Here is a 24,106-nt window from a genome sequence, read left to right as displayed (position 1 = left end):
ATCAGGGGCAGAATTCAAATTCAAGACTTCTTGATTCCCAGTTCAGTCCTTGTATCCATTATTATACTTAGCTGCCTCTGTTTCCCTTTTTCCCTGGAAAGAATGGAGTCAGGTCTCTCCGGGATGTGAAAAGTTTGGTTCAGACAGTTGCATTTGAAAGGGATCATAAGATCACAGATCTAGACTTGACAGAGGCCATCTAGTCCAACCCCCTCATTTAACAGATGAGGAAACTGAGGCAGATCTATACAAGGTCACCCACATGGCAGGCATCAGAGGTAGCACTTGAACTCCTAGTGCCTTGACTTTAGAGTCAGATTTCACTATACAATGCAGCCTTTCCAAAGGGAGAATGAGCTGTCGTATTTCCATTTGAAATTTTCAATAATATGCAAACATTTCCCACCACCTCATGCCCAGGGAACCACCCTTTCTAGCAGAATGGTTGCTAACATTCTGTGTCACGTTCTATAATCTCTAGTCTAGCCTATGTTACGGGAAGTCCCAAGGTGTTGTCAGCACTGCTCTGTCAGTGGCTGGTGAGGCCTTTTGAATGGCTTTCCAAGGTAGTAATTGGAGCTTTTCCAAAGGGTCCTTCTGTCTACTTTAGTTATTTAGCAGAACAATTCACTCACAAAGCATTTCTATTTATAAAAGGTGAACAGATCAACATAAGCTATCACTTCTCTTAGTGCTATTTCCCAGCTTAGGGGTGGGGGAGGTAGAGAAAGGGTCTCTGAGTTTTGTATCACCAGAGCCTCCCTCCTCCACCATTTGAAGGCACCTGGCCCCATGCCCAGTGTGGAACAAATATCTGGGCCAAAGACCTGGAGTAAAGCTGAACTTGTCTTGGCTGACGCGAGGAGCAAGTTGAAAAAACAGGAAACATTTTGAGTGACAGCAATTTCTTGGGGAGGAAGGGAGATTAAAAACCAGTCTACAAATATTCCCAGTCAGGCCTTGTCATTCCTTCTAATAATTCTGTATATAAGACGGAAAAACATAGCCCCCAATGAGTAATGTAAATTGACTTGAGTGCATTCAAAAGTTTCTTGGTGGTGGTGATTTTTTCATATTAGTCACTTAATAAGTGCTTGTGGGCAGCTGGGTGGCATAGTGGACAGAGTGCTGGGTCTGGAGTCAGGAAGACCTGAGTTCAAATCTGGCCTCAGACTCTTACTAGATATGTGACCCCGGGCAAGTCACTTAACCTTGTTTGCCTCAGTTTCCTCATCTATAAAATGAGCTGGAGAAGAAAATGGTAAACCACTCCAAGAATACCCCAAATGGGGTCACAAAGAGTCAGATGTGACTGAAAAGCAATTCAAAAACAAGTTCGTGTACACTGAAAATAACACTGGATTTAATGTCAAAGAACCTGGGTTCAAATCCCAACTATGTCATTAACTACCCATGTGACTTTGGTCAATTCTCCTAACTCTATACCTCAGTTTCCTAATCTGCAAAATTAGGGTGAAGGGTGGAGGGTAGACTAGGTATCGCCTGAGATTTCTTCCAGCTCTAACTCTATCATCCTTTGGTGCTAGGTCAGTAGTAGCTAGACAAATATCTTGGTTTGGTTTAATTTCCCATCTGTTGTTTTTGTTTTATTTTGTTTTCATGGAAAAGAAAGCAAATTAGAGTCTTGGTGCTTAATGGAACCAAATGACCACTTTAGCTGAATTTTCTTTCTCTTTTCAATTCTCTTGGACCTTGTTTGACCAGTGCTATGAAACAAACCAGAGAATGGTTGGATTCACCTAGCTGGTTATTTGGAAATCCACCCTATTAGAAACTACAGTCAAGCTTCACAAATCCAAACTAATTAAGGGGAAAGCCTATTCAGAATGAGTGGAAAATCTACATTTAAAGAGTTTTCAAAGAAACACAGTTTATTTCCAACAAGTGTAGTATCTAGAAGAAAACTCAGAAAGGACTGACTAGGTTGGGTCCTTAGAATCCTTTTATAAATGAATAGGAAAAGAAGAAGCTAGGTAGAGGAGCCTCACAATAAAGTAGAAGAGCCCTGGGCTGAAAGTGGTTACTGGGATTCAAAGGACCAGGGGGCAAATCCTGACTGTGTTAATGTCGTAGCCCTATGACCTTGGACAGGTCACCTCACCTCTCTCAGTCTCTACTTCCTCATCTTTAAGATGAGGGGTTTAGACTAGGTGACCTCTAACATTCCTTCTGGCTCAAAGTCTATTATTTCTAGTCCTTAGATTATGATACATACCCTAGATTGGGGTGAGAAAATTTCAAAGAGTTCAGAAGAACAGGGAGGCTCCCAGGTTGGTTCCCAAAGGCAGCATCCAAGCATCAAAGAGAATATAATTTGGGAGTGTATGAGGCAATGATAATCGGTGAAAAGAGGGGGCGGAGCTACTGTAGACTCTCATTTTATTTCTATTTTGTTTTCCATGGAGAAAGCTCTTTTAATGAAAGGACAAAAGTGGCTAATAGGAGGTTAACACCTCCTAATAAGTGAGGAGATAGTAAGAGATTACCTTGATGCCTTTGACTAGTTAAGGTCATTTGACTGAGATGAGCTGCCTTCTCAGACTGGCAGGCATGACTGTTAAGCCGTTGTCAGTGATTCTCTTTTTCTAGCTTTTTTAGTTGAATTCCCAATTCATTGATCTCTTCTTTCTCTATTTTATTCATGTAAGCATTTGGAGATGTAACATTTCCCTTAAGAACCATTTTTGCTGCATCCCATAAGTTTTGGTATGTTGTCTCATTATTGTCATTCTCTTGGATGAAGTTATAGATTGTTTCTATGATTTGTTGTTTGGCCCACTCATTCTTTAGGATTAGATTATTTAGTTTCCAATGAATTTTTAGTGTATTTTTCCATGACCTTTTATTACATGTAATTTTTATTGCATCATTATCTGAAAATGATGCATTTAATATTTCTGCCTTTCTACATTGGATTGTGAGGTTTTTATGCCCTAACACATGGCCAACTTTTGTGTAGGTGCCGCTGAGAAAGATGTATATTCCTTTCTATGCCCATCCAATTTTCTCCAGAGGTCAACCATATCTAACTTTTCTAAAATTCTATTCATCTCTTCAACTTCTTCCTTGTTTATTTTGTGGCTAGATTTATCTAGTTTTGGGGGAAGGCAGCTTGAGGTCTCCCACTAGTATAGTTTTGTTGTCTATTTCCTCCCTTAACTTCCTTAATTTGTCCTCTAAGAATGTGGATGCTATTCCATTTGGTGCATATGTTTCGTAATGATATTACTTCATTGTCTGTGGTACATTTTAGTTTCCTTCCTTATCTCTTTTAATTAAATCTATTGTTGTTTTTGCTTTGTCTGAGATCAGGATTGCTACCCTTGCTTTCTTTACTTCAGCTGAAGCAAAATATATTCTGCTCCAGCCTTTTACCTTTACTCTGTGTGTATCCCTCTGCTTCAAAGGTGTTTCTTGTAAACAACATATTGTAAGATTATGGTTTTTAATCCACTCTGCTATCCACTTCCATTTTATGGTTGAGTTCATCCCATTCACATTCACAATTATGATTACTATCTGTGTCTTTCTCTCCATCCTATTTCCTCCCATTTATGCTTTTCTCTCTCCCTTCTTCCTTTCCCTTCTCAGTAGAATTTTGCTTTCGACCACCACCTCCCTTAGTCTGCCCTCCCTTCTATCAACCCTCTCCTTTTTCTTCCTCCTTTCCCTTGCTACTTCTTCCCTCCCTTCTACCCACCCCTTCCCTTTTCTTTCCCCTTTCCCCTCCTACTTCCTATAGGGTAAGTTAAATTTCTTTGCCTAACTGATTATGTTATTCTCTCTTTGAGCCAAATCTGATGAGAGTAAGGTTAAAACAATGCTCATCTCCCTCCCTTCTTTCCCTCTACTATAGTAGGTCTTTGTGCCTTTTCATGTGATGTAATTTACCCTTGTGTCCCTCCTCTTTTCCTCTTCTCCAAGTACAGTCCCTTTCACAACTTAATTAGATTTTTTTCACCACATCAAAGTCAAGTTATCCCCATGCCCTCTGTCTATGTACACCTTTTAAATGTCGTAATAAGACACAGTTCTTAAAAGTTACAAGTGTCATCTTACCTTGTAGGGATGTAGAGTTTGCCCTTGTTCATAACATGTTGTTTTTTTCTTTCCTGTTTACCTTTTTATGCCTCTCTTGAGTCTTGTATTTGAAGGTCAAATTTTCTGTTGAACTCTGGTCTTTTCATCAGGAAGGTTTGGAAGTCTCCTATTTCTTTTGAATATCCTGCTCTTCCCCTGAAAGGTTATGCTCAGTTTCGCTGGGTACTTGATCCTTGGTTGTAATCCAAGCTCCTTTGCCTTATGGAATATTGTATTCCATTCACTCCAATCATTTAATATAGAAGCTGCAAGGTCCTGTGTAATCCTGACTGTAGTTCCATGATATTTAAATTGTTTCTTTCTGGCTGCTTGCAATATTTTCTCTTTGACCTGGTAATTTTGGAATTTGGCTACCATATTCCTTGTCATTTTCAATTTGATATCTCTTTCAGAAGGTGATTGGTGGATTCTTTTGATGACTATTTTACTGCCTGGTTCTAGGACCTTAGGGCAGTCTCCTTCTTGATTTCTTGAAAGATGCTGTCCAGTCTCTTTTTTTCACCATGGCTTTCAGGTAGACCAATAATTTTTAAGTTGTCTCTCCTGGATCTATTTTCCAGGTCAGTTGTTTTTGCCAATGAGGTATTTTATGTTTTCTTCTATTTTTCCATTCTTTTGTTTTTGTTTGACTGATTCTTGATATCTCATAGAGTCATTAGCTTCCACTTACCCAATTCTAATTTTTAATGTATTGTTTTCTTCAATTGGATTTTGTACCTCCTTTTTCATTTGGCCCATTTTATTTTTAAGGAGTTCTCTTCAGTGAGTTTTTGTGTCTCCTTTTCCATTTGGCCAATTCTACTTTTTGAGGAGTTGTTTTCTTCAGTGGGCTTTTTTTTCCATTTGGCCAATTGTATTTTTTAAGGACTTGTTTTCTACAGTCAATTTTTGTCTTTCCTTTTCCAAGCTATTGACTCTCTCTTGCATACCTCTTACTTCTTTTCCCAATTTTTCTTCTACCTCTCTTATTTGACTTTTAAAATCCTTCTTGAGCTCTTCCAAGAAGGCTTTTTGGGCTTGAGACAAGTTTATATTCCCCTTTGAGGTTTCAGATGTGGGTATATTGACTATGTTGTCCTCTTCTGAATTTATACCTTGATCTTCCTTGTCCCCGTAAAAAGAATCTATAGTCATTGTCTGTTTCTGCTTTTTGCTCATGGTGTTTGCCTATTTCCTGGCTTTTAAAGTTGAGCTTTCCTGCTGTAGCACAGGGGACACCGATCCAAGCTTCTTGCAATAGAAGACCAGGGTCTGGTCACTGGTTTTGTGTGCTAGGGCCTCAGGTGCTGGCAACTGGTGGCTGTAGGGGTCTGGCAGCTTACCTGGTGCTGAGCTAGGGTCACCAAGACTGGAGCTCTCAGGGTGGGGGTGGGGAGTCTGGCCTCTGGAGGACACTTGCTCACCTGGACTTCTTTAAGGCACTGAAAGATTTGGCTGCTGGAGGACATCTGCATGCCTGCCTGGAGTTGTGCCTCCTGGAGTTGTGATTCTTGGAGTTGTGCTGAAGCACTGGGAGATTTGGCTGCTAAAGGATGCCTGCTGATGTCTACCATTTCTCTTGCCTGTGCCAATGCACTCAGGGGTCCTGGTGTTGGTCCTTGCCTGCTCCATCACCCTGGGGCTCAGGATCTTCCCCTGGTTTGCTGAGGTGGGGTTTGCTGCTGGCTTGCTGGGACACTTCCTGTCCTGTATTGCTCCCCCCACCGGAGCAAAAGGGGCCTTTCCATTAATCCCCCAAACTTCCTGGGCTACAAGACTGCTGCACCCCATCATTCTACTGGCTCAGCTGTTCCAGGGTTTTTCCTGGTGTGATATTTTCTGGGCTTTCAGAGCTTAATAAGAGAGAGTGAGAGCAACTTACTTCTTACTCTGCCATCTTGGCTCTCAAAAGTCCCCCATTGTCAGTGATTCTCAAAAGGCTGTGGAAGAAGATACTGCTAGATTAATGAAGGATGAAAGTTCTGATTTCTGAAAAAAGGGAAGAAAGTGGACTCAACCATAGTGGTGTCGCTCTAGTCTAGACCAACAGGACTCAAATGAAGGAAGAGAAAACATCAGCAACTGAGGTTATGAGGGAAGCATCCAAGGATGAGGTGCCTTAATGGAAGAGAAGAAAAGGACTCTGAGAAGAACAGAAAAGGAAGGAGTGCATTCCAGCCACAGAGGATAGCTTTTGTGGATGCATGGAAGTAAGAAATGTAGCCTAAAGTTTAGGGAATAGCTAGTACGTGGTCAAGATTGGTACAAGCGTAGAGCTCATGAAGAGGAGCTAAGGCTAAAAAAGGAGCCAGCTCATGAAAGGACTTAAAAGCCAGGCTAAGGAGTTTGATGGGTTTTTTTTATCTTAGAGACAATAAGGAGGCACTAAAGGTTTTGAAGGCGGAGAATGGCATCATCAGACTTTTGTCTCAGCAAGGTGATTTTGACAGTTGAATGAAGGATGGGTTAGACATGGTAAACACTAGAAATAGGGACAGTATTTAGGAGGCTAGATTCCTAGGAGGTCAAGGTGACAATTTGTCTCTTCTAGATGTGTCTTTTCTGTAGAAATAATCTAAATACTTCAAGGCAGAGATTATGACTAATAACTCTCTCTGTGGTCTGGCAGAGTGTCGGGTACATTTTAACTATTTTTTGAGCAGTCGTGGTTAAGTGACTTGCCCAGGGTCACGCAGCTAGTATGACTGTGCCACCTAACTGCCCCATAACTATGTTGATACTATGACAATATAGCTCTCTCACTAGATGTCTTCAAGCAAAAGATAAATGACTACAAGTCAAAGATGTTGTAGAGGGATATTCTTGTTTAAGCCCAGGTTGGACCAGATGGCTTTTGAGGCCCCTTCCATTTCTATTCAAGATTCTGTGATTCTGTAATAGGTTCGTGGAGACGATGACAAGAGTCAGGGCTGGTGGTAGGATAGACACTAATTCCTGTTTTTGTTGTTCAGTAGTTTCTGACTTTTTGTGACCCTATTTAGGGTTTTCCTGACAAATATCCTGGAGTGGTTTGCCATTTCCTTCTCCAGCTCATTTTACATATGGGGAAACTGAGGCAAACAGGGTTAAGTGACTTAACCAGGGTCACACAGCTAAGAAATATCTGACGCTAAATTTGAATTCAAAAAGATGAGTCTTCCGCACTCTATCCACTGTGCCACCTAGCTGCCCCCAACACTAATGCCTAGGGGGCCTATAACTGGATCTACAACTCCTGAGAAGGGAAAAGTCATTTTAGAATATCTTCTGTTATGTTCATCTCTACTTCCTTTCCCTCCAAGGAAGGAAGAAGAGAATGGAGACAGAAGAGAAAGTGACTTTTGTAGTCTTCTGTTTCCTGTTTTGTAAAATGAGGGGGCTCAACTTTTTGGACCTCTTCTTTTCACACAGCCCATTGTCCTTTTGATCAGAGAATTTTTCCTCTCTTCTCCCCTCCCTGCACCCCAAAACAGATCCAGGCTTATGGCTCCAGAGCTAGAAGGAACCTTCAAGCTGAGGGGAACAGGAGAAATCATGATTGCTTTTCTCACCACCACCCCCTCCAAAGTCCTGTTGACATCATCTGTCAGAGTACATTGTGAAGGCTAAAGAATCTGTGCTTCAGGGCAGCTCAGGCAGGGTGTCCTGCTCAGGTGACTTTGATTGACTTTCCATTTCCCCGCTCTAAGGTAGAGAGATGCCAATCAGCTTGGGGCCCAGAAATATGGCAGGGAAGAAGGGAGAGTGTGATCAGGCAGGGTTAGAACATTCAGGACCAAAAAAGGCCAGGCCAGAAAAACCAGAGAATTTCATTTTTCTTGCTTGAGGTGGCAACACTTTTAAAAATAAAATCAAAAGATTTAATTTCTCTTAATCACCAAATGTTTCATACTTTCTCACTGGATCTGGAGAGTCAAGTTGGAATTGTACCATCATCTTTCCTCAAATGATGTGGACTGTCACATACACACACACACACACACACACACACACATACACACTCACACTCACACTCACACACACACACTCAGACTCTCACACATACACACTTATATACACACATTCACCCACAAACATTCTCTCTCTCTGATACACACACAACGGACACACACACACACACACACACACACACACACACACACTCCCCATCTCCTCTCACATCCAGCCTCAGCAGCCAAGATGAGTACTGATTGTGTCAAAGTATATGTGGCAATTGCCAAAGAGGCTGGAAAAGCGTTGGCAGACCCCAGCCAAACAAGCGAATCCCAATGTCAGGCAGCATTTTTTTGCTCAGCGAGGCATTCTGGACTTAACTAAATTGTATTTCCTGGCTCTGAAGTGATAAGGCAGCAATCTGAAAAACATGTTACACTTAGACATCAATAGAAGCTGCAGCTTGTCCAGTATTTTGTTGAAAGATAGCATTGAGCATAAATAGCTCTCAGGACTTTGATGGCAGGAGAAAACCAGATTAATCCTCTGTGGGAGACCCAACCGTGAGGCTCTGAGGCTGGGGCTCCCGGGCAGGAAAAACCAATGATGCTATTAAACAGAAATTCATTTTGCTTTCCCCAAACCCTTCTTTCCAGCCCGTGTAAAGAGGCTTGCGTTCCTCTTCAGTACCTTTAGTCCCTTAAAGGATTATTTCCGCTACAGCAGAAATGGAGACACAAACAGAAATGTTTAAATAAAATTAAGTGGAACGCTGAGAAGGCGACAGGCTGGAGGAGAAGGTTGGGGAGGGGAGACAAGGAGAAGGGGGGAAGCAGAATGACTCAGGCTGAATCTAAGCCAATAGTGTGGTAGCAGGCGGGCACCAGGTGGTACAAGGTGAAGACTGACTGGGGGCCCCTTGAGGAATAAAAAGGCGGTGTGTCACATTAGAGAAAGCACTGAAGATGGAGACAGGAGCCGTGGATCCCAATCCTAGTTCTGCTTATTGGAATGTTGGGCAAATCGCTTAACTTTCCTGGGCCTTGAGGGGGCAGGGGCAGGCAGGAGAGGAAATGACCTATAGATTAAATCCTGAAAACATTTAGGGGCTCTAAGAGGTAGAGGTGAAAAGGGAGAGCATTCCAGACAGGGATAAGTATAGACATTCCCAGGATGAACACAAGTGCAACCTACATGGAGGTAAGGGAATTGAATGTTGTGTGTAGAAAACATCCATTAGGCCAGATGAACTTAGATTTGGCAAGTCATGACCTCAATCCTAGAGATTCTGAGTGGAGCCCAAGGGCAGAGTATGATCACATCCTTTCCAGTTTCCATTGATATGATGTTGTTTTGATACCATTTTCTAAGCAAGAAGATCATAAGCAGTATGGGCCAGGGAGTAAGCACAAGACATCAAGGCAGCCAGGAAGATGTCTGGACTGACTGAATCATTCTCTTTCCTTTCACTGAGTGCGAGCCTCCTCCTAGCCTCTGTCCTGGGCCCTCTTCTCTTCTCTTTCTGTATTCTCTCCTTTGATAATCATAACAGCTCCCATGGGTTCAATGATTGTCTCTCTGCAGATGGCTCCCCGATTGATGCATCCAGCCCCAATTTCTTTCCTGAACACCAGTCAAATAATATCAACTGCTTCCTGGACACCTCCACTTGAATGTCCCATGAACCCCTCATGCTCCACCTGAGCGAATCAGGACTCTTCTTTTCCCTTAAACCTGCCCTTCCACCAAACTTCCCCATTTCTGTTTACAGGAAGTCAATCTCCTAGGCCCACAGTCTTGTAGTTATTCTTCACTCTTCCCTCTACTTCTCCCCACATATGCAATTAGTTGGTAGGTCTTATTGATCCTGCTTCCACAGGAAGGATCCGTCTTGCATTCATTCCCTTCTCTCCATTCACATGGGAGGGGAAGGAAATTTCCTTTTCTCTCCTTACTCCCCGCAGCCAAGGCAGCTACAGTCCTTTCTCTCCTGAACTATTGAAATAGCCTCCTAATTGGTTCCTCTCCTCTAGTCTCTTCTCCCCACAATTGCCAGCTTGATATTCCTAAAATACGGAACTGACCATGTCATTCCCCAGCTCAAAAAAAAATGACTTCTTATTCCTATTCAGTGGCTTCCTGTTCCCTCTAAGATTAAATGCAAATTACTCAGCCCAGAATTTATAGCTCTCTACAATCTGGGTACCACCTGCCTTCCAAATCATATTTATTATTACTCACTTTTACACACTCTGTTCCACTCGATGTAGCATACTAGTTATTCCCTAAATGTGAAATTCCATCTCTCATCTCTGTGCATTTGCCTTTGTGCAAATAGTACTGCATATGTGGATTGCAATACCTCCTCATCTCCACCTCTTAGAATCCCTAGCTTCCTTTTAAGCTCAACTCAGATGCTATGTGCTATATAAGCACTTTCCTGATCTCAGATATTAGAGTTATCTCTCCACTTGGTACCAGATGCCATCACCTGGACATCACAGTGATCCAGGATGTCCCAAGTTTACAAGTTAGTTGGCAAGGCTTAAAACCTACATCTCAGGATCGCTGTTCGGTCACCTGTACTCAGGGAAAGAAACACAAAGCAGAGGAATAGGCTAGGGACTTGAGCTCTAGTCTAAGGCAAGCACATGTACTTGTCGACATGTACATGTATTATATACATACATATATACATAGCTATAGCTTTGGGGTGGGCAGAGGGGAGAGAAAGGGGAAGGGAAATCTCTTCTCCTTTACCCCACCCCCAATTGAAGTTCAAGGGGAGCTTGTGGAATCCTAACAGTCTTGAAAAAAAGGTGAGGGGAGATAAGTGGAAATTATTTCTCCTTTTAACCTTAACTTAAGGGGTTGTTCTCATTCAGTCACTTTTATTGATTCATCTTTAACATAGTCCTTAGTAATAGAGAACATGGAAACCAAACAGGAATCTCTGTTTACACATAGTACCTGGCACATAGTAGGTCCTCAATAAATTTTTATTAACTGATTGACTCCACCATGTACTTTAGGAAGTAGCCCACCTGAAAGTGCCAGCATACAGGCACACACCCAGTCATGTTCCTTCGACCCAGAAGGACCCAGCCCAACAGAGAGGGTATCAGTCTCTTTCACTTACCTCTGTCATACTTTGTATATTTTGCTCCCCCAAGAAGTATGTAACCTCTTTGATCTCTCTTGGGTAGAGAGATTTGTTTTCATATCCCCAATGCCTGACACATAGAAGGTGCTTACTAACCATTTGTTGAATTGGATTAAATTGAATCATGGTATGCTGCCCTCCACCACCAAAACTGCTTGTGTTCTCTATCATCTACCCCTCTCTTTCTAAGGGAAAGCACAGTTCTTAAAAAGATACAGCTACAAGAGCATAGTGGGGCACTGTTGTCCAGGCAAGAGGCAATGAGGGCCTGAACTGTCTCCCCATTAGTAAAATGAGCACATAAAACCTATACTGCCCACCCACCTCACAAGACAGGAAAGCGTTTCTTAAGTCTTAAAGCACTAGAAATGTGAGCTATTATATTCTTCATCTATAAAATGGAGATGGAGAGGCTGGACTAGGTCAATCAGTCAGTCAATAAGCATTTGTTAAGTGCTTATTATATGCCAGGCACTGTTCTAATAGATGATCTCTAAGGTTCATCCTCTAGCTCTAAAATTCTATTACCCCTAAAGCATTCATCAAAGTAGGACTTTGAGAAGGACTTTTAGTAGCAAACTTTAATTTCCTTACTGTATGTAATTACAATAAAACTTTATTTCTAGGACAGTGTGATCTGAGGGAACTGGACTCAAATTATTGTTTCCTTGAAGTCAATGAAGTTGTTTTTTTTTCTGTAGTGAAAGATTGTATCTGGTTAGTTATGGGGCCAAAGCTGTTGTGTAATAACAATTCATCTTGATGTGCAGTCTCCCTGCCCCACCCAAACTTAATTGTGAGCTCTTTGAGGCCAAGTGCTTGGTCTTATGGAAGGAAGGAAAGGGAGGGGAGGGAAGGGGAGGGAAGGGAGAGAGGGCAGGAAGAAATGAGCATTTTCTAAATGCTTACGATGTGATAGGCACTGTGCTAAAGGAGTGTGATTAAGTACGTCTTGTTTTCAGAAGATTAGAGCCTAGATTTAGAGATATGGTGTCATCTACATTTACAGTGGATGACACTGAAGCCCAAAAATGTGAAGAGACTCATCCAGTGTCACTCAGCTCATAACTGCTGAAGTCACGACAAGGACCTTGGCCAGCTCTCTCCAATGCCCAGTCCTGTGCGTTCTCTTTGAAGAAGTCAAGTCCCATGATGAATTCTAAGGGAATGTCCAAATTCTTCATTGTGATAGAATTATTGTTCAAAATGTCTATACATCCATCAAGCCACAAGTATTTTATTAATTACTTGCTGTGTGCCAAGAAATGTGCTTGTCTCTAGAACTTGTCCTTGCCTTCAAGTGATGTGGGAACACCTGGGAGATGTTCCTTCCCCTAATGCAGGCCACCATAACTTCAAGTCTTAGAAAGGCTCAGTATGTGTCAGTGGTAAGATCTGAATCCAGATCTCCGAATTCTAAATCTAGGCTTCTATCCACCATGCAACACATGAAACTAGAGGGTACTGACTTTGAAACAAAGCAGCTATCCATCAAGATTGAAGGAATGTAAGGGGCTGTTCAGAGACTTATACTGCAATAACTTTTGTAAAAGATATGACCTGCCATTGAAATGTCAGTGCCTAAAGACCTGTAAGAAGTCACTCATGCTCTCTCTCTTCTCTTTCTTCCAGGTGTTTACAAAATATGGGAAATGTTATATGTTTAACTCAGGAGAGGATGGAAGACCTCTGCTCACTACAGTCAAGGGAGGAACAGGGAATGGGCTAGAGATCATGCTGGACATACAACAGGATGAGTACCTACCCATCTGGGGAGAGACAGGTAAGATGGAGCTGTGGTTCCCTGTGGGGCAGAAATATGTGCTCACCTGGGAGGAGTAGACTTCTTTGTTTGTCTTCAGATTCCTAAATCTGTCCCATGGAATGCTACCTTCCAACCAATATTCTAGGACCCTTTGGCATAAATGAATAAGTGAATGAAGTATTTATTCATCAAAGTATGATACTGTGTTAGGGATACAAATACAAAAGACTGTCCTGCTTTCAATGAGCTCATGTTCTAATAAGGCAGATGATGCATATAGAAGGTTTCTGCTGCAAGTCAGATGGAAAGGTCCTGTGGTCCTTAGGGTACAGCAGCAAAGCAGATGGTAAGGCCCCTTCTTCAATGTCATTTTCACTGCTAAAATCAAATCCATTTCTGACGCTGAATTCTGACAGTGCCAAGGACATTGTGAGACAAAGTGAGAACTTTTTCTTGGGTCTTCAGTAGCTGTGGTTATAGTGCTAATAGACCCCATCTTCATGGAGTTGCTTCCCAAGATGATCTGCATGTTAAGAGCAGGGCCAGTGGTGTAGAAACCCATGTTCAGTTGTACCTGTGTGACCTTGTGCAAGTCACTGAACCTCTCTGGGCCTCAGTTTCCCCAAGTAAAACAAGAGGATTGGACCACGAAGCCTTTGATGTCCCTCCCAGTTCTATATCAATGATTTCCTGATCCCTCTCCAGTCTGCCCTCCCCATAACTGCCAAATTTATATTCCTAACACATAAGTCTGACCATGCCAATCCTGTACTCAGGAAACTCCAGTGGCTACCTCCAACTTCTTTGTTGGCATTTAAAGCCTTTCACAATCTAACTTTCCATCCTCATTATAAACTTTCTCCTTTATCTATTCAAAAGGCCACGAAGTCCAGTGAAAAAAGCTGTGCGATCAGGAAGGTTAAACTCAGATGTTGTACCTGTCCCTTATTATCTCTTTTGGACAAGTCGCTAACCTTCTGTACTTCCACTTCCTCCCAGCCAGCTTTTTAGGTCCCTCCTTGCTCTAAATCTATAAAGGTGTGAGTTAGGACTGTGGTCTCTAAAGAGAATCACTGGCTTAGTCATCCATGAATACATTTACATATTGAGTTCAGGAGGCTGAATGCCCAAATACCTAAAACAAACTAATTAGTGCTGCCCTGTCACAATTAAAATTCAAAATTAATTACTGGGAGCCCAGCACACCTGAAACACATATCACATTTTTAAAGCTGGACTAAGGGCAAGAGATAGGGACAGAGGTTCAGTCTCTATAGTACATGCTTGAAAACACTCTCATGAACAAGAACCAATTGAATCCTATTCAGACTCTCAGAATTGGGAGGGACCTCCTGGTCCAACCCACACATGAATAACCATCCCCTCTACAGAAAGAAAGCTTCCAGTGAGGGAGAAGCCACTAATATTTCTTTTTCTATAACCTCAATCATTAGGAAGGAAGAAAATATAAAGAACAGCAGAGAAAATACTGGACTTATATTCTGAAGCACCTGATATCCAATCCTTCCTAGATGTGTGACCCTGGCCCAGTCACTTAATTTCTCTCACCCTCAGTTTCCCTATCTGTAAAATGGGAACAATCATAGCATAAGGCTCACATGAAATAATCTATATAAATTGCTTTGTAAACTTGGAGCTATTATTAGCATTAGAAAGCTTTCCCTTGCAGCAAGCCTAAATAAACAGTTGTACAAGGTCCATCATATTGCTTGTGGTTTTGTTCTTCTAAGCCAAGTAGGACAAGGTTAATGCCACTTCCACTGTGACACTCCTTTGATACTAGAAAACAGCTCTCTTAACCTGCCTCTTCTTCTACATATCACTAAGTATATATACATACATACACACATACATATATACATACATACATATACACACATGTATATACATATATGTTGACCTTTAAACACCCACCCCCAAAAAGCATTTCCACATACATGCCAGAACAGACACACATAAAATAATTTACATAGAACCATGAATCTCCATTTTATATGGCTAATTTTAAGTATATAATAAAGTCTACATATTATTTCCAATTGATCTGGTATATCTTTTGTACATAGTTCTCTTGCTTATTGTCTCCCTCATTAGATGTTGAGCTCCTTGAGGGCAGGGACTGTCTTTTGCCTTTCTTTGCATCTCTAGCTCTTAGCACAGTGCCTGGCATATATAAGGTGCTTTGTAAAATTTTACTGACTGACTGACTACCATTACTTTCAAAACTGTCCTACCTATCTGTACCTTCTTCTGACTTTCCTTCTGTTCTCTTCTATGCTTTAAAAAAATGTTGCAATGGCCATCTTTTTTTTCTTTTTTGGCATCAGTATTATTAACACCTCTCTCTCCCCAACCTTTCCCCCAATTCAGAAACCAATAGAAAAAAGGGGAAAACCCTTATAACAAATATACAGGTAAAAAAATCCGATCTACAGAAAGGCCACCGCCAAAAATGTGTGTCTTTGATCCTGCTACCTCATTGTCAAGATGTGTATGCTATGAGTGTTGAAAATTGTCTTTACCTGTAATTGGGAAAAATAAAATACTATTTAATTACAAAAAAAAATGTGTACCCTCTGGAGATAAGTTTGACTATTGCACTAATTAGAGTTCTTGAGCCTTTCAAAGCTATTTTTCTTTATAATGTTGTTCTTCTTGTTATAAATTGTTCTCCTGACTCTGCTTACTTCATTTTGTGTTGGTCCATACTATCCAGGATTCCCTGCAATCATCTCTCTCATCATTTCTTATGATGCAATAATATCCCATTGATTCATACACTACAGTTTATTCATCCTTTCCCCAATTGATGGGCACCATCTTGAATTCTAGTTTCTTGCCTTTCTTCTTTTTTCCCTTTTAATCCCTCTTTGGGATCAAGAAGTTTGTTTTGCTTGTAATGTCCCTCTCCAATATTATTCCTCCCTCTTAACAATCTCCTCATCCTTTTGTGTATCCTTGTTGAGTTTGATGTATTTCTGCACCAAACTATGTGTCTCAAGACACTTTTGTATATTCCAGATGACAATAGAATTTACTTGATGTCTGTTTCCCCACCTCTTCCTACATATTTGTATACTCTTCCCCCATACTGTATTTATAAGAAATAGCAAGTTCTACCCCCTTTGCCCTTCTGTTTCCCTTCTTAAAACCTCAGAACAGAACCAATCCACCTCCCCAAGTCCTCTTTTTTTTATTTAATTCTCTCAATCCTCTTTGAGGAGATTAAGATTCTGAAGGGACACTTGTTTCTTCTTACCCTATTAGAATGTTAGCACTACTTCATCATACAGCCCTTTTCAATTGCTTAAATAAATTTGCCTTTCCAGGTTTCTCTTGACTCTTGTGTTTGCATTTCAAAGTTCCTACTCAGCTCTGGTCACTTAATCAGAAATGCTTAAAAATCTCCTATTTCATTAAAGGTTTCTTCTTTATCTTCCCTGTAAGAGTATCCTTAGCTTTTTATGGTAAGCTATTTTTTTGTTACAAGCCTTGGTTATAATCCTGTAAGCCTTTTTGCCTTTTAAAATATCATATTCTAAGATCTCCTCTCATTATTAGTAAAAGCTGCCAGGTCTTGTGTGATACTAATTGGTTCCTTGCTATGTGAACAGCTTCTTTCTACATGCTCGTTATACCTTTTCTTTCATGTGGGAGCCTTAGATTTTTGCTATAGTATTCCTAGGACTTTTCCTTTTGGGGTTCCTTTCAGGAAGGTGCCCCACAAAATTGTTTCATTAGCCAGTTTTGTTTGAACCATGTTGGTGGGATGGGGAACATCCCCTGAGATTTTCCCCTGAGCTCAAGAGAGAGGAGTTGGACATTTTGTTAATGACATTGTTTTGTTGATTTGCTTAATGTTTAAGCTTGATGCAGAGAGAGGAGAGCTACAGTTTAGGGAAGATTAAGGGAAGCTGAGAGATTCAAAAGAGTTTCGTGCTGGCAGTTTATAAGGGGAGTTTCTAGGAGGAATTGTGGAAAAGGCAGGGGGAAGCTGTTAGTTTATCTTGCCACCAAGGACGTATGGACACCAAGGGAACTGTTGCAGTGACATGGAGGGTATGTGCTACATTTATCTCTCTGCCTGAGACATTTACCAGCACAAATGCTAGAAATGCAAGCTGCTCTTTCTGCCAGGAGAAAAGGCAAAAGCATTTGGGAAGCATCTTGCAGTAAAGCAGCTTGATATAGAGGATGAAGGCTTGCTTGACAGGATAGAAGAAATGATCCAGGAAGGAGGCCAGAAAGAAAAATATTCTGAGACATTAGAAAAGAATTAAGAGGTTGGTGAATGGGTGAGTGTGGTGCAGAGAAAGTAGGGAAGAAGCAATAGCAACACTATGTCCTGTGACTTCTAATAGCAAGGGTCCCTGTTACAGACATGCCCTTGGGTTGAGGAATGGAAACACATCATTTCCTAAGCCTGGGAAGGGGGAAGAAAAGGAAGAGGAGGAGGAAAGGGGGAAGGAGAAAAGAAGGCTTACATTAGATATAGCATTTGGACATTTTGCAAAGTTCTTAATATACATTATCTCATTTGATTCTCAGAACAGCCATATGAAGTAGGTACCGTTATTATTGCCACATGTTGCAGATCAGGAAACTGAGGCTGAGAAAAGTCAAATGCCTCACCCAGGGCCACACAGCTAGTATGTGTCTGAGGCAGGATTTGAACTGATCTTCTTGATTCCAAGTTCAACACTGTCCATTATTCCTTGCCTCCTCCTTCTTTCTATTGATTATACCTGTCACAAAAGGGAAAAAGAAATAGTTAGCTCCCCATCCCTGGAGGCTTTCAAGCAGAAGTTATATCACTACTTGTCAATGTGTTGTGAAGGGGATTTGTATTCCTCAGAGCCTCTTCTGCTAGGTGCCCAGTACTGGACATCAGGTACCAACTGGATGTTGGCTCCTGATGCAAAAGAAACACAAAATCTCAGGAGGCATACTTTACAGCTTCTCAGATGCCATTCCCAAGGAAGAGCCCACAAACACCACCACCACCCCTGCCACCCACCCTTTAACTGCTAGTCCATGGCATCTAGTCACACCCTCAAACTTTATCTGGCTTCTCTTCTCATGCCAAACTCTGAATCTCACTAAAATCACTGACAGTCCTCCAAAGAATGCATCAGCCATGTTCACAGCACCAACTTCACAACAACAGGACTGTAACAGGCAGTGTGGCAAAATGCGTAAAGCACCAGCTCTGTATGCTGAAGACCTTGTTAGTCTTGACCAACCCAATTCTCTGGGCCTCAGTTTCCTCCTCTGTAAAATAAGTAGATTGGATTGAGGTCCTTTCTACCTCTAGATCAATGATGAAATGACCCATGTTTACAAGCAGCCCTGGGCAAAAAAGCTAAGGCAAGTAACTCCATTTCTTGGACATAAACATATAGTCAAATCTGATGTCTTCCTCTAGACATGGCTGCACTCATGACAAATGCTCTCAGCAACCTGGAGCCAGAGACACATAGCATCAAGGATTACAGATTTAGAACTGGAAAGGATCCAGTGATCTTGGGATTCCATGAAATGAACTGAAGGTAGACACCAATAGCAAAGAGCATTTGGCTTCCTGAAGATGGTATTTGAGAAGAGTTTTAATGGATGGGAAGGAGCTCAGCAGACAATGATGGAGAGGGAAGACATTCCATGAATGGGGAACAGCCTGAGAAAGGACATGGAGGTGTGAGAATCCAACCCCCTCATTTTATAGATGAGGAAACTGAGGCACAAAGTGGTTAAATGACTTTCCCAGAGTTGTGTAGCTAGTATCTCAGGAAGGATTTGACCACAGCTCTCTGAGCATTTCGTCCCATTTTGCCTTTTTCCCTGCTATTCTGACAGTAGAACTATATAATAGATGTGAAGTTTTGTTCCCCCCATCAATTGCGTAAGAAGAATCAGTAGGCTGTGCAACATGCAACAATAAGTGGAATTCTTAGGCCCCAGCAGGTGGGAGGAATCCAGTTACCATGGTCTGTAGTTGTGGTGGTGACTTCCCACTGAGGGATATAAAGATAGACTTTACCTATCTAATTAGGAGGTCTGCCATTTTCCTGGAATGTGGATCCAAAATGTAATGGCAGGCCTGCCAAGGGTCCTTAGGACCACCACACTCTTCTGCCAATACACTCAGAAGAAACCTGGAAGGCATTGCTAGGGCCCTTTGAAGTCCTAGGGAGGCGGAGAAAGGGCTGGAGGGCACAGGTGGCCTTTCCATCTCTTCCACCAGTCTTGACTTTAGAAGAAAAAAGATAATTCAGGAAATAAAAGCTGACTATGAAGATGGTGTCAGGGGAACAGAATTTATTCTCTAAACGATAAAGGTTATGATACCAGAATGATGAGCCCTTGGCAAAGGACTGAACCCATCTCTTGTAGAGAAAATATATTTGGCAAGAAGAGTCACTAACCTGGCCGAGAAAACTTTAGAGCAAAATGAGGAAGAGGGAGAAACTTAGCCAGATAAAGCTAGAAAACTGGACATTCTTGAGACCCAGAGTTATGAGATGGGTAGAAATACCATAGAGGAGGAGGTGCCCAGCAATTCTGAGGTGCAATAATGGGAAAGTCAGTCACAAGCAATAGTTATGACCCCATGGAACTTCCCTCTGCTCTGACAGACAGGTTAAGTGACTCGTCCAGAGTCACACAGCTGCTAATTCTCGGGCAGCTAGGATAGAGCAGTGAACAGAGTACTGAGACTTGGAGTCAGGAAGACCTAAATTCAAAACCTGCCTCAGATGTTTACTAGTCTCACTTTCTAACCAATCATATGACTCTAGCAAATTACTTAGCCTCCCTACGTCTGTTCGCTGATTTATAAAACAGGGATAATTATAGCACCTACCTCACAGGGTTGTTGTGAGCATCCAATGAGACTACGTTTGTGAAGTGCTTAGCACAGTCCCTGGCACTTAGGGGTTGCTTAATAAAATCTTGTTCTCTTCCCTCCTCCTTATGGTACAATTAAATTCTATTACAGTTATATATCATAATTTGTTCAGCCATCCTCCAATTGATAAATACCTACCTTGTTTCCAATTCTTCACCATTACCAAAGAGCTTCTCCAAATGTGTGTAGATGTGGATCTTTTCTCTCTGCCCCTGATCTCTTTGGGTTATAAGCCTATAGCGGTATCACCACTTTAATGACTTTGAGGTACAGTTCCTAGTAGCTCTCCAGAATGGTCTGATCAATTCACAGCTTAACCAACAACACAGGATCTTCCTGTGGCCCCCCAACTCTTCTCTCCACCACCACCATTTTTGTCATTTTTGCTAATCTGTTGGGTGGGAGTTAAATCCCCAGAGTTGCTTTCATTTTCACTGATCTAATTATCAGCTATTTAGAGTATTTTATCATATATTGGCAAGGACTATTTCTCAATTAATCCTCATATCTCGAATGCCTAGCATATAGAAGGCGCCTAACAAATGTTTATTAAATACAAATGAATCAATTACCAATAGAGCAAGGGATCTTAAACTGGAATCCACAAATTTTTTTTGAGGCAGTTGGGATTAAGTGACTTGCCCGGGGTCACACAGTGTATGAATACTGTCTGAAGCCAAAGAGCCCATGAACTTTTAAAAAAAATATTTTGTGAACTGTATTTCAGTATGATTGGTTCCCTTTGCAGTACAGACAGTTCTTGCTTTATGGAAATTCGCGTTACTCAGATCCAACTTGCAGACTGTTGGCAGGACTGCAAGCTGCAGGAGAGGTCTGAAGAACAGTCCACTTACATTAACTGAGAAGTGGCTGTATTATGTATTTTATTTTATGCAAATAAAAATATGATGCTGAGCAGGGCTCCATGAGTTCCACCAAACTTCCACAGAGGTCCATGACACCAAAAAAGATTAAGCATTAATATAGGACAACTTAAAGCATATGGGCAACAAAGTATTGTAGCTGTCATTTTCAGTCGTGTCCCACCCACTTGGGCTTTTCTTGTTAGAGATACTGGAGGAGTTTGTTGCTTCCTTCTCCAGCTCATTTGACAGATGAAGAAACTGAGGCAAACAGGGTTAAGTGAGTTGCCCAGAGTCGCATAGCTAGTAAGTGTCTGAGGCCAGATTTGAACTCAGGATGATGAGTCTTCCTGACTCCAGGCCTGGCACTGCATGCACCATGGCACCACCTAGCTGCTCATGAGCAACGAAGACAAAGGCTTAAAATTTGGCACAAGAAATAAATAGGATACTAGAAGGACCATTGATATTAATGGATAGGACTTACAGTTAGATGGGAGTATGGCATAGAAGGTCATGCTTTATTTTTTAAAATAGAGAGAGATCTAATAGAATGTCTATTGTATGGAAATCTAATCCAAAGCATAAAAGAAGCATTAATTAGTCACCTACTGTGTGCAAGGCAGTGCAGATACCATCAAAAATAAAAATATCCCCTGCCCTCAAGGAGCTTACATTCTCCTGGAGGGGAGAGGGAAGAATACAACATGTAAACAGCTAAGTACAGGGTGTTCCTAAAGTCTGGACACATAGGCAAAAATGCATATTTTCAAGAAATGAAATGATTGAAATTTTATTTAATTTGAATATTAACAAAAAACATCTTCAATATAATTTCTATCATTTGTGATGCAAAGGTTGATGCGCTTTGCAAGATTCACATGAACTCAATGCAACAACTCAATAACTCCACGTTGCCATCAATTTTAGCACGTTCACTCTTAGAATATTAATATGAAATCATATGATGTTATTCGAAGATGAAAATGTTATTTGTTAATATTCCAATTAAATAAAATGTTATTGAAAACTTCAATCATTTCATTTCTTGAAAGCGTGCATTTTTGCCTATGTGTCCAGACTTTAGGGACACCCTGTATATTGTTGTTTGTCCTCTGTTCTCAAAGAGGACCGATGACATCAGGAGGATGATGTCTTGACTTTGTAGGTGAATTGGATTTAAGTGAGGCAGGACTTTGCAAAATCGTCAGCCTCATTCTCTCCTCCAGGGTCATCTGAGTCCAGTGGCAAGACATAGGTCAGGACAACTGGAGATGACCCCAGATGCAGTAGGAGACCTTGGCCTTTTTAAGTCTTGTTTTGTCTGAGGCAACACCCATTCAGTGATTTAAGGCTAGGTAAGAAATGAGGCACAAGATGACCTAGTTTGCCTACTAAAAAAAAATCAAACTGGGAGAGGAAGACCCTCAGGGTTTCTGACAGAACACTCACTCTGAGTCATCAAAACCCAAACAATGACCAAGTGAGGCTTGGGTTGGAACCTATTATTGGCCAATCAGTGAAAGCCAGAGTGATTTGGGTTTAAGGCATGGTCAAATATTTCCATTTGAATCCTAATGGGCTTTATCAAAGCCTGGTTCTCCAGAGCTCTATTTCAAGAAATCATAAATGAAACTACATGGGACAAAAAAAGTTAACTGTCCCAGTTTAGTATATAGGTGATCATTTAAAGACAGAATAAATGTTGAGAACTAGAAGGATCATGAAAGACTTCACATAGGAAATGGCATAAGAGTTGACCCATGATGGTGGCTGGAAAGTCTAAGAGGCAAATGGGAGGAAAAGTGCATTCTGTTCAAGTCAACAAGTATTTATTATCAACTATATGCTAGGTATGGTGCTAAGAGTTGGGAGCTAAAAACAAAAATGACCACAGCCCCTGACCTCAAATTGCTTATATTCTATTTCATCAAAAAGGCATTTATTAAGCACTATTATACTCTATTTCAGTAAACAAGCATTTATTAAGCACCAAATATGTGCTAGGCACTGTGCTCAATTCTGGGGATATAAACACACACACAATGGCTATTCTTACTTTCAAGGAGCTTACATTTTTAATGGGGGAGGACACCACAGGAAAAAAGAGCTGAAAAGCAAGGGTAGAGAAGGACAGAAAGTTCCTGTGCAGAGGGAGGCATGGCGTTGATGACATCCAGAAAGACAGAAGCAGACCCGGGAAAGGAATGAAGGATGGCCAGCCTGGGGTCCCTCCTCAAATTGGTGGCTCCAGGAGGAACAAACTAATAGGAGAAGTGAGGCACAGAAGGAGCGGGATGCTCAAGGTTGAGAAGGCAGCTGAGGAAGCATGGTGGAGAAGTCCAGAGTCAGAAGCAGAGCTGAGTACAACATGTTCACAGACAGATCAGCTGTCAAAGGGAATCTATTTCTGAAGATTCTTTGGGATTGTGCCGAGGGGTGGGGTGTGAGAATTGACTGGGATTGGTACAGCTTGCCAAGAGTGATTCTCTGTTCTTCTTCAGTATTCTCCCTCCTCAGATTCCCTGCTTCTCCTGAGGTAGAGAAGGAGGCTTCAGTTGTAGTTAGGATACAACAGAGCAGAAAATGGTCTGGGTTTGTGGTCCTTGAGATCCTCTGAGGACCTTGGTTCAAATCCAAGACCTGACATTGGCTCACTACCTGAGTGACCTCAGATATGTTCCTTAGCCTCTATGAGCCTCAGTTTCCTCATCTGTAAGGAGAGGAGATTAGAATGGACGGCCTCCAAGGTCCCACTTAGCTCTAAATTTAAGGTCCAATGATCTTATAGCCCTATGAATCTGACACTACCTCAAGGTTGAAGCACAATAAAGAATATTTGTGCAAGAGCTAAAGAAAGAAAAAACATAAAAATGGCATTGCTACAGGAAGATCTAGTGATTGGTGGGCCAGTTGGAGGACGTGGATGATCATCCCTGATAGAGGTCACAATAGTGATGGAGAAACTTCAACTATACCAACATCAGCCAAAAGACGCATTCTATTTGTGAAGAATCATCTTGGTAACAATTTTATCTTTCAAAAGGTTGAGGCATCCATGAAACAACTTCTCTGAATTGAATTTTTACCACTATGAGAGGTATAGGTGGTGATGTGGAAGATACAGGAACTTTGGGCAAGACTAATATGTTCATTTTTCAATCAGACTTTTGGTTCAGAACACTATAAGGAAGAGGGAGGGCAGATAGAAAGTTGAGATAAGATAGAGTCACAATCCTCAAGGAATTTAGTCAGGGACTAAAATACTAACTAACCCACTTAGGGGGTAGTTAGGTGGCACCATAGTGCACAGAGCACTGGGCGGGTGGTCAGCAAGAATCATCTTTCTGAGTTCA

The 24,106-nt window shown here is 41.5% G+C and overlaps 1 protein-coding gene across 1 annotated transcript in view; it reads left to right on the top strand.

Moving 5' to 3' along the window:
* ASIC2 (acid sensing ion channel subunit 2) overlaps nucleotides 1-24,106 on the top strand; it is a 353,890-nt gene that overhangs the window by 213,235 nt on the left and 116,549 nt on the right. Inside the window, exon 2 of the mRNA XM_036767701.1 lies at nucleotides 12,830-12,980. Within this exon, the coding sequence (XP_036623596.1) occupies nucleotides 12,830-12,980 (151 nt within the window). The remainder of the gene's footprint in view (nucleotides 1-12,829; nucleotides 12,981-24,106) is intronic.

The sequence above is a fragment of the Trichosurus vulpecula genome, chromosome 7, assembly GCF_011100635.1.
Source record: "Trichosurus vulpecula isolate mTriVul1 chromosome 7, mTriVul1.pri, whole genome shotgun sequence".
Classification (NCBI taxonomy): domain Eukaryota; kingdom Metazoa; phylum Chordata; class Mammalia; order Diprotodontia; family Phalangeridae; genus Trichosurus; species Trichosurus vulpecula.
The sequence above is the reverse complement of the archived record's forward strand: the minus strand, read 5'-3'. Positions and strand labels throughout refer to the sequence as shown.